The 11,383-nt window shown below is 34.8% G+C and overlaps 2 protein-coding genes across 5 annotated transcripts; one reads left to right on the forward strand and one right to left on the reverse strand.

Moving 5' to 3' along the window:
- Positions 1 to 2,356: 2,356 nt before the first annotated feature.
- On the forward strand, positions 2,357 to 6,661 carry LOC139866569 (uncharacterized). Of its 4 annotated transcripts, XM_071854843.1 has the most exons (9): positions 2,357 to 2,450; positions 2,561 to 2,684; positions 2,924 to 3,108; positions 3,532 to 3,764; positions 3,879 to 4,128; positions 4,209 to 4,354; positions 5,026 to 5,231; positions 5,711 to 5,835; positions 5,947 to 6,661. In XM_071854843.1, exons 4-9 carry the CDS (start codon positions 3,630 to 3,632, stop codon positions 6,528 to 6,530), a joined length of 1,446 nt encoding a protein of 481 aa, XP_071710944.1. In that variant the 5' UTR covers positions 2,357 to 2,450; positions 2,561 to 2,684; positions 2,924 to 3,108; positions 3,532 to 3,629; the 3' UTR covers positions 6,531 to 6,661. The 4 variants fall into 4 exon arrangements, with proteins under 4 accessions (XP_071710944.1, XP_071710943.1, XP_071710942.1 ...); XM_071854842.1 differs by having other exon boundaries at positions 2,363 to 2,688; XM_071854841.1 differs by lacking the exon at positions 2,561 to 2,684 and having other exon boundaries at positions 2,369 to 2,450.
- Positions 6,662 to 7,441: 780 nt separating this feature from the next.
- On the reverse strand, positions 7,442 to 10,818 carry LOC139867288 (calcium and calcium/calmodulin-dependent serine/threonine-protein kinase DMI-3-like). Its single transcript, XM_071855639.1, has 7 exons — positions 10,026 to 10,818; positions 9,409 to 9,463; positions 9,200 to 9,310; positions 8,841 to 9,073; positions 8,356 to 8,563; positions 8,182 to 8,241; positions 7,442 to 7,725 (listed from the first exon to the last, which is right to left on the reverse strand). Exons 1-7 carry the CDS (start codon positions 10,724 to 10,726, stop codon positions 7,549 to 7,551), a joined length of 1,545 nt encoding a protein of 514 aa, XP_071711740.1. The 5' UTR covers positions 10,727 to 10,818; the 3' UTR covers positions 7,442 to 7,548.
- Between the last annotated feature and the right edge of the window lie 565 nt (positions 10,819 to 11,383).

Here is an 11,383-nt window from a genome sequence, read left to right on the forward strand (position 1 = left end):
ACGTTGCAATTGAGGATAACTTGTGTGTTCTGAATGTAAAATTGTTTTTTGAATTGACTAGCACATATTCAAAATTTTTGTCAGTCTCTTTCCCTTCTTGCTTTGCTTATTCTTACAAAAGAATAGTTGTGTTTTGGTAGGTCTTTCTAGTGTAAAAATAGCTATTTAGTATTGAGAACAAAAACTTGCTCTCAAGGGATACAAGGCTTTATGAGAAAAGTTTTCCATGCAAATTAAAATTTGCTGATACAACTATTGAACCTGTTTATATATGATGAGAAAACTCATTAAAATTTTTTGACATATCAATTGAAAATGTTATAATACCTAAACGATGAAGGGAAATAGTCTTTACGTATGCTGCTGATGTGGCTGATCTTCAAGATGTTTCTAAACAGAACACTACTGACGTTGGGCTCAACTGCACCTTCCGGTGAGGATGTTATTTCACATTACATTCGAAAGATGCGATCCTGAGTCTACAATTTCTTTTGATTTACCTAATGACGGATGTTATTATGAGATCTAGTTTGAAGGTTAGTTTACTTGTTAAGTTGAAAGACTACGTTGTTGAAGGTAGGTGGTGAGCATGATACAAAACTCGACCGAACTAGTTCGACTAGTTCGGTGAGTCTAGTAGAAAGTTGGATCGAGGAATGTACCATTTATGTTCGGTTAAGTGTGGTTCGGTTTATTTTGGTGTTATTTTCAAGTTCGGAGTGGTCCGAACTGAAGACTGAAAATATGAAAAATGTGGATCATGGACTGGATCAAAATAGCTGTGATCGGTTCCTCATTAACGGTTAAGTTCATCAATTTTTCCCTTGATATGCACACCCCTTGGTGAAGGTAAAGTCAAATTAAGAAAAGAAAAAGTGCTAAATTACTCTAGTTTGTCTAGGGAGTGTTTGTATTTTAGATCAAATTTAGACATGTTGATACCTATTTCCGGCTAGTAGTTAACAAGTACCAGTTCAATACTAGAACTACTTAGTGTGATGAGGTAGATTGACGATTGATGTTTTCTCTCGGGACGGATCCCTGCCGACCCGGTTCACGGCCAGAATGTCGTGGGGTGGCTTTATCAATCTTGTGGAGCCAAACTATGAGTTGGTCCGTCTAGCGTTATGCGACTAGGTGTTCAAGTTCTAGAGTGAGAAAATACTATGTGAGAGAGACGTAAATATAAAACGTGGCCTTCACTCGACCGTTATAACTTTTAACCCTGAACATTTACAAGTTTGACCCTTTAAGTATTAAACATTTTACTCAAACTTTCTCTAGTCAAAGCCAGCTTTCAATAAATGAAACTTTCAAAATTTTTGTAGCATTTAGTAGAAATGAAAATGAAAATATTGGTTATGCAATGTATATACTGAAAAAACTTAATGTGATGGTTTCAACAATTCCATAATTGATTTTTGATAATTCAGAAATATTTTAAAAATTATTCCAAAATATCCAGCCAAAATTATAATTGCTAACTTTTTCATGTTATTGATTATTATTTATTGATTATTTATTATTTATATATTTATATATACTGTATTTCCCAATTTTGTCTTAAGTTCTAAGTATGTAAATAGACATCATCTTACAATTTTGGGGTTCTGTCTAAAACAGAGTAACTAATAATAGCCAGTAAGTAACCTTTTACCCAACCAGATATGAATTCAGGGGCGGAGTTAGTAGGGGGGCTTGGTGGTGCTTAGCCTCCCTCAACATGTGGTTGTATATATCTGGTCTCTAATTGTATTTCAGTGAAGGAAATTTTAAGTTTTGTTAATTTTTAAGCTGTAAATGAAAAGAGTAACAGATGCGTTGGAGATGCTTTTGGGGGAAGATGATGCTTTATTTTTTTACCTTTTTTCATTTAATACCCCTCTACTATTGATGTGTACTTTATTTTAGTCCTTCAATTTAGTAATATGTCAATCAGACATTTATCTTATAGCATACGGGAGTATATTTTTTGAAAAATGCCAAATGTCATTATCTTTTGTCACATGTATCCGAGCATGAACTAATAAAATTAACATCTTGACTATTAAATACTATGATATGTCATATGTTGGTGAAAGATTTCGAAATTCTTAAAGTGTATTTTAATTTTTTCTTTTAAATAAATAGGTGATAAATTTAAAGTTCAAGTAAAAAATTACATAAGTCGTTATTTAGACCTATGTTTCGTGTACATATTATAATATATACTCCGTATATGCCATTTTGTTTATCGTAGTCTCGTACCATATTAAACTTAATGGTTTTTAGATAACAAAATATTATAATATTATTTTTATTTTATCACACTAAATGAAGCCTCCCTCAATGTTAATTCTTGGCTTCGCCTCATAATGAATTTGTTTTCTTCTCCACCAGACCACACACTATTCTCTTTCGTCCCCGCTATCTCTCATCGCCCATCACCAAACAATCCAAATTACCTTCATGTAAGTCTTTATTTCTTCCCTCCAAATACTCTACTGTTCCTACCCAAATTTTATTATTTTATATCACATATTCTTCAATTAGCATTGTTTATCGTTAATGGTGATTACAGTGGTACCAATTAATTGTCTTGAGGTTAAATACATTTGCCTATAAACCCATTCGGAAAATTATATTGAAGAAACAAGTGGGAGCACTTGCATAACATCAAATTGATACAAGCAATTCAATCCTGAGTTAGTAATCAAGCAGCTACCGTCTCCATCAAATTGATTTCAAATATTAGTCTCTATTTGGTTGTTTCTTCTTCATGTTGCTTATGGGGATTGAAATTGGAATATAGAAAGTGGATAAGTTTGATAGTGTAGCATTTTTATATATATTACTATATTAATTTTTATTTTTATCTACATCACTCACGTTATTCATTACGGAAATGCACGTTTTTTATTTTTTTTTTATTTTTTTTTTTTAGGTTGACATTCAAATTTGGAGTAAATTGTTTAATTATCTACCCTAGAATTTGCAAGTGCAACAGTGGATGGACAGTCAGAAGTTCTGGTGGTCAGCCTAAAGATAACGTCAAGCGTGATAGTCTTTACATAGATAAACAAGGGAAACTAAAAAGCTTTAATCATAAAAAAGTTTCACGGAAAAGGGGTACGTACACAAGTTTTAGAACCCATCTCTTCTTAGTTCTAAACAAGGAAACTATGTTTTACCTTCAAATCCAAAAGTAACATGGAATGCATTATGCATCGACTATATATAAATAATAGTCTTGGGGTGGCAATTCGGGTTGGCGGGTCAAAATTACTCAATCCGAACCCAGCATAATTAGATAAACAGGTTGGGTGGTAAACCGTTAAGGCAAACAGGTTAACATGTCGAGAATTGATGGTTATGAAATAGTGACAACATAATTAGACTATGTTAGTACTATTTGTGAAACATATTATGCTCCACACACACAAAATATATCTACTAAAGCAGTGGGGGTGTTCTTTTTTATATATCAGAATTAGAATATATGTACTTTCATGAGTTTATAACATAAATACATATTATATTACCTTAATATAGGTGGTTCTTTAAGAGGACAAGGATGGAAATACGGATCAGGGTTTGTGGACGGAATATTTCCAGTACTTAGCCCTGATGCTCAGCAGATTTTAAACTTCATGAAAAAGGAAACGAACGTAAATAAGATATGGGATGCTCTTAGTAGTCTTCCTCCTACTCACACTACATGGGATGACATCATCACCGTTGCAGTTCAACTTCGTCTCAATAAAAAATGGGGTCCAATCATATTGGTAAGAATATGTACCTTGATTCATGTTTATATGTTTAGTAAAAAATGGGATCCATTTTATTTGAAAATTTTAGTTAATTTGGCTTTATTTTAAATATATTGGTTTGATTTACAGATGTGTGAATGGATATTGTACAGGAGTAGTTTTGAGCAAGATATCATTTGCTACAATTTACTTATTGATGCTTTTGGGCAAACGTCGTGTCCCGATAAAGCAGAATCTACGTATCTGAACCTTCTAGAAGCCAGGTGTGTTCCAACTGAGGATACATATGCGCTTCTTATAAGGGCTTATTGTACATGTGGATTACTAGAAAAAGCTGAAGCTGTGTTCATGGAAATGAAGAAAAATGGCGTTTCACCAAGTATGTATGAATATAGGCGTGTTAAACTCTTAAAACGTATCTAAAAGTTTAAACTATGATACGTTATATGCTATGTGCAGGTGCGGTGGTTTATAACGCGTATATTGATGGACTTATGAAGGGTAGAAACTCACAGAAAGCTATAGAGATTTTTCAAAGGATGAAAAGAAATTGCTGCCAGCCCTCTACTGAAACCTATACAATGTTAATCAACTTATATGGAAAGGTAAGAAATGTTTATTGCATCTGATTATGATTTATATCATTATCAATGGTTAATTAAAATAGATCAGCAAAGAACTATGTTGACAAAGTCAAACTTAATAATAATTAAAAAAAAAAAAAGTTAACCCATCACACAACCTGCCCGACCCGCCCATTTTGCAACCTCTAGTGACTATATACTTGACTAATACCGTTGAAATTGTAGTCAAGTATTTAGTCACTAGAGGTTGCAAAACGGGCGGGTTGGGGAGGTCATGTGATGGGTTAAATATGGATTAGTTTATGTGCAAGTCAAAACCGGATCAGGTTACGGCGTTACGTTGACCTGTCAACACTTTTTGGTCCATTATTTTGTATTTTTAGATGAGAAATGGGTTAAAGGTGATTAAGATATTATTTTATACAAAATATAACATTTTTTTTTATATATATTAACCGGTAAAAGATGTTGTCATGTTGCAAGTATGTAACTACATGTTAGGAAACCTTGGACCCATTTAACCTGTTTCATTGTTAGGCAATTTACTACATTTGGCATCACATGTTATGATAATATTTCATTTGACTTGACCCTGTTCCGATACAGCAAATCGTAAAGATGCTTTTCGTTCGAAGTTTTACTCTTATTGTTATCCATCTAGGTCTAAAAGTTGTCTAACTTTTACTTTGCAGGCAAACCGTTCGTACATGGCTTTGAAGGTTTTCAATGAAATGAAGAGTCAAAAGTGCAAACCGAATATCTGTACTTACACTGTTTTGATAAATGCATTTGCTAGAGAAGGTCTTTGCGAGAAAGCAGAAGAGATATTTGAGCAGCTACAGGAAGCTGGGATTGAGCCCGATGTTTATGCTTATAATGCACTCATGGAAGCATACAGGTCCTTTCGAAAGCTTCAAATCAAGATTTTTTTTGTTACAAGTAAAAAGTATGCCTGGAAAACGGGTTGGGTCGGGTTGGTTTTAGGCTTGAAAGGGTTTTGTGGCGAAACGGGTCATGGGTCAAATGGGTCAAAAATTTTAGACGGGTTGGGACTAAATGGGTTGGGTCGAGATCCAAACGAGTTTTGGTCGAAATGGGTCATGGGTGAAACAGGCCAGATTTGTTTATTCGATTTTTTCGGTTTTCACATTGAAACGCGACATCGAAACGTGAAATTAAAACGAGACATGGATTTTTAAGTTTTATTTGGATTTTTTATGGTTCAAATGGGTGAGTAATGATATTTTGCGATACCTTTCACTATGGGAGTTCAACTTTTTGTCATATTTTGCGAAACTGAGTGATAAAACATAGTTAACTGTTTAATTTGATATTCATTTATGACATACTAATAGAAATGACATGTTTTTATAACAGCCGGGCAGGTTTTCCTTATGGTGCAGCAGAAATATTTTCACTTATGCAGCATATGGGCTGTGAACCAGATAGAGCATCATTCAACATCATGGTTGACGCTTATGGAAGATCCGGTCTTCATGAAGGTAAAAAAAAAAAAGAAAAAAAAAAAGAAAAAAAAAAAACCTATTCTGCTAAATGTATCTTTATGATCCTAATTGAAAATGTTGAACTAATTGTTGTAAATTTTGTTTTAGATGCTCGATTAGTATTTGAAGAAATGAAGCAAATAGGAATCAAACCAACAATGAAATCACACATGGTTCTCCTATCAGCCTACTCCAAAATCGGCAACGTGTCGAAATGTGAAGAACTAGTGAGTAAAATGCACAAATCAGGGCTCGAACCAGATACATTTGTGCTCAACACTATGTTAAACGTTTATGGGCGAATGGGTCATTTCAAAAAGATGGAAGAAGTGTTAGCAGTTATGGAAAACAGACCGTATTTACCAGATATAAGCACGTACAATATCTTGATAAATATGTATGGACGCGCCGGTTATTTTGAACAAATGGAAGAGATATTTCAAATGTTGCCTAGAAAAAATTTGCAAAGGGATGTGGTGACATGGACGTCTCGTCTTGGAGCGTATTCTAAGAAGAAACAGTACACGAGATGTTTAGAAATATTTGAAGAAATGATTAGTGATGGATGTTACCCTGACGGTGGAACTGCACGAGTGCTTCTTTCGGCTTGTTCGACAAAGGAACAAGTAGAACAAGTGTCTGTAGTACTTAGGACTATGCATAAGGATATGAAAACTGAGTTACATGAATGATGGTTTCTTTCTGTCAAATATTTTGAAAATCATATAGGTTGAAATCTACAATTTGGCAATGTAAAAGAATCAACTTGGTTCAGTTCAGATGTTATTATCAATCAATGTAATTATATATAAGAAAATACAGAAAAGGGTTGTATTTGTAGAATTGTAGACATGAACCCTATTAACAGAAGTGACTGGCAAATTTGTTTAACAATTATTATAACAAAAGAACACAAAATAAACAATATATCGGTTTCATATTAAGAGAAATTAGTAGTATTAAGAACTTTAAGTATCTGTATATGATGATTTGTCAAAGGATTCCAAAAGTATTATGGTATACATCCACAAGAAGTTAAGAAATTTAGTTAAGTTAGTGTGTTTTGGTTTTGAACTATATATGACTATGATTGTTTTTGAGATTGGTTGACCCAAATTGACATGTTAACATATTGATCAGGTTACATAAACGGGTTAACAAGTTTTGAGCAACGCTAAAATACTTAGTTCATTTATCTAATCAGGTTGGATTTGAGTAAACTAATTTTGACCCGCCAACCTAAAACCAAATTTTTTTTTTTTTAACGGCGAATTTGCATCAGCGGATCATTTATTTCAACGACCCTCATCATTTGCACCCACACAAGCTAGAAGGAAACTCCTACCCGGGTTGCTTGGCAACTAATTGCGGGACCTGGGTTGCTTGACAACTAATCGCAGGAAATTGGGAGAAAACCTTCTGCCCCAGGAATTGAACCCGGGTTGCTTGGCAACTAATCGCGAGCCCTTCCACACTGAGGCTTGATACCATTGAAGCAAACGTTCGTTGGTAACCTGAAACCAAATTGTCACCTGCATCTATCACCAAGTGTTTAGTACATGTCTCAGAAGTACGAACATATATGTTGACAAAATTTCTTCTTGTGATATTCGAATACTATAATTGAAAGCATAGAGTCTGGAGCATAATGTGGAAGTCAATATAAACTCTACAAGTGTTTAAAACATCTGAAATTACAAGCAGTGGCGATTAGTTAGGGCGAAGCGATGATAGGACGACATCTTGTAACGAGCTATCCTTTTGCATCGCTGCTTTAAATTCATCAAACGTTACTTTCCCATCACTATTTGCATCCATGTGGTCGAATATCTCATCTAGTTTTCCTGGCTCCGTTATATCAATCGTTAAACACTCATCCGGCAATGCCTGCACATAACACAAATAATATTGTTGATATACATACACAACAGAAATTTAACCTCGCAAAACACGCCTTTATTGACACATTAAGCTAAGCAAAATTTCTAATATAGTGCCACACACAATTATGCCTTTAAGACCACTCCTAACAGTCACTAAACTTCCTCCCAGAACTGACTGAGCGTTACGTCAATACATCTTCAAACTTCTAGAACTGAATGAGAACTAAATCCTTACATTTATGACATACTTCTTCAAAAAAAAAAAAAAAAAAAAAAAAAAAAAAAAAAATTTAAAAAAAAAAAATAAGACCCATTGTTGTATTAATTATAAATCAAAGTGTATGTTGGGTAGCCAAAAGTACAACACAAATAAGCTATACAGTCATTCTCAAATAAGCTATATTCACCATAAGTGACCGTTATTAGTTGTTAAGTATAAGGTTATAACTTGTCAACTTACACGAAGCATTGATGCGACTTCCTCCTTACTGATGCAGCCCGAGCCGTCTGTGTCATACATCTGTAACTCATACAATTGAAGGCGTACACATCCACATTAACAAGACGTTACTTCTACTAATATTCGAATACTACAATTTTTCATTTTTATGTGATAGAAAGAAAGAAAGCACACCTGGAAACAAAGACGAAGTGCGTCGTTTCCTTTGAGATTCTTAAGACTAGAAAAACCACAAAGTATCTCCCTCATATCAACTGTACCATCGCGGTTGTTATCAAAAAGGTCAAATATCCGTCCTGCTAATGGTATTAGCGATGTCATTTTCATAGCTTTTAACACCTCCTGAAACTCACTAAGTGTTGCATTTTCACCATCGGCGCATCTGTGTAGAGTACAAATTGTTAATGCATATATGTTGTGAATTTATAAAAAAGTGTGGTGTAAAGATCAACACCGATTTTTGTAACTACATGTTTCATGATGATTATCGAACTTATATAGAAATATCTAAAAACTAATGTAAACATGGTTTTGGCACACATATGTACTATGAAGAGAATTTCTTGTTTAGTAGATCACACGTGACATCCAAATTGAAAATATAAAGTAGTATAGTTGACTTTAAAGGTCAAAGTTAAAAGAATAATGTTTTTACATACAATGTTTTGAAGTGATTTCTAAGATTTTGAAGCTCCTCTGGGTTCAAGTCATAAGATCCAACCAAGTTCTTGAGTTTTTTTGTTCTCAAGAAAATGGTGCTTGTATACATGCTCGCAATAGCAGCTGCACGAAACTTGCGCCTTGCATTGAAGCTCTGTAGGCGCGATACAATCTCAGGATCGATTTGGCGCTCTGTTGCTGAATCTCCATTCACCCAAGGATGTTTAAGAATCTAATATACCATTGAAATCTGTCCATTAGAGTTGTTTACTCTTACCGGTTCCAAGAACAAACATACATTTTGACTTTTAAGGTCAAATGGACTTTAGCTCGAGTATAAGGTCAACTGTTGTAGTACCTGATCTGCAGTTGGTCGTTTTTGAGGGTCGACGTTTAACAAGCTAGAAATCAAATCCTTGGCTGATGAAGAAATCTTTTTCCATGTTTTCTCGTAGAAGCTAAAATTCGCCTGCATACATAACCACGCATTATGTTAGCGGGTCCAGATTATAAAATGGTATTTCGATAAAAAAATTTTTTTTGAAAAAGTAACTTGAATCGCCATACATTCATAATCATTTGTTGTTTCTGAACATGCGACTGAGCACTAAAAGGCGGATACCTGAAATTATCCGAAACCAGTGTTAGTGTAGAACCCACATCGTCCCCTAATCAATCAACAACAGCAATAACAAAACCCAATACCACATGCGTGGTGTATGGGGGAGGTGAGCTGTAGACAATCCTTCCCCTATCTTTGAATAAAGAGAAGTCATTTCTCCACCCAGAGTGATACACTCCAAGAAGTAGAGAAAGTCCTCCCTCTCTCTTCGACGGATAAAGACATTGCTTCCGAATGGACCTCCGGTCAATAAGTAGGAAAAAAGATTTTTAAAATAAAATAAAAAATAAAATATGAGATGCCATGAAAATTGTAGGATCAAATTTCCATGAGTTTTAAATCCTGCACATTCAATTTAGGCTCCAAGTGACAGTCAAGTCGCCAATAAATCGACGCTTGACCATTTAAACAGATCACATCATTCATAATTACGACATAACCCATTTTGACCTGTTATACAAGCTATGGTCACATTCATTTCTACTATTTCATGTCTTTCTATTTATAGTATATATAGTATATAGTATATAGTATATAGTATATGAGTTATAAACATACTTACCCTGAGAGGAGAATATACAAAATGACACCCAAAGCCCACATATCAGATTTGGAAGTAATTTTCTGTTGGGCTAATGCTTCTGGTGAAACATAATCAATTGACCCAAAAAGGCCCACAACTGGATCAGTAAACTCCTCCACTGAACTTAGCCCAAAATCCATTATTTTCAGGGGTGAATTTCTACTTTTATCAAGAAAAAGACAATTTTCCGGCTTCAAATCTCTATGTATCACGTTAGCTCGGTGGAGCGCTGCTAGACCGCTAGCAATCTGTTTAACCACCTTGGCGGCTTCCGCCTCGGAGTACCTTTCTTGACTCACTATGCGGTCGAACAGTTCTCCACCGGAACATAACTCTAAAACAAGGTGGACCCCAGTGGGGTCCTCACAAACATCATGTAATTGTATGACATTACAGTGTGGGGACACTTCTTCCACCACGCGTTTCATTACCATGATCTCATTTGTTAGCAACGCGTCCGATATCAAAACCTGCTTACGAGTTGGAAAACCGGCCATCCCACCACCACCACCACCACTGCTGCCGACTCGTTTTAGAGTTTTGATTGCAACTTCTTGTTGACTATCTTCAAGTTCTTTCTTTGACTTTTTTATGCCTTTTCGTACAATCGAAAATCCACCTCTTCCCAAGATTGATGTAACTTCATATTCATCACTAAGTTTTCTTGCTCCATTTTCCATTTGAATTTTGGATTGAGTTTAGCTTTGTGTTTGAGAATATGAACTAAAGTCAAAGCTTGGATCAACTAGTGAATTTCAAGCTTATTTGTTTAGTTATATTTGCTTAGATGGGTCATTAAAATATTATATCTGTTTAATTATAAAATTAGAGAATGATTAGATCAAGTAGGAATTGGTAGGATAGAATAAGCGTGTGTGATGGATGCTCATAAACATGAGACAAATTCTGAAGAACAAGTCAAACTAATAGTGCCTTATGACTTTTTAGGTCTATAATAATGAAACCAGCTTGTTTATATAAAGATGTTACTTATATTCTTTATATATATACACACACATATATAAAAAATCCATAATCTAGGTGGTCATTATAAATAGTGTGACTTGTGTTAAAGAATCCTTCTTGGTCAAAATGAAATAGTGAATAGATTATACTGCCTACAGTTCATGCCCTCTATATACAAGTAACTAGTCCGGACCGGCCCGCGTTGCGGCGGGGGCTTTCGGCATGCGCATTCATATTTAATGTAGTGTTGTGTATTTACAGAGGGGAAAACGGGCCATGTGTTAAGTGCCGTTGTTGGTGTCGCCGTCTTCAGTGTTTTTTAAAAAGTATCCGTTTCGAACGTAGTTAGTTTCCTTTTGTTGATAAAATTA

This window comes from Rutidosis leptorrhynchoides, chromosome 9, assembly GCF_046630445.1.
Source record: "Rutidosis leptorrhynchoides isolate AG116_Rl617_1_P2 chromosome 9, CSIRO_AGI_Rlap_v1, whole genome shotgun sequence".
NCBI lineage: Eukaryota > Viridiplantae > Streptophyta > Magnoliopsida > Asterales > Asteraceae > Rutidosis > Rutidosis leptorrhynchoides.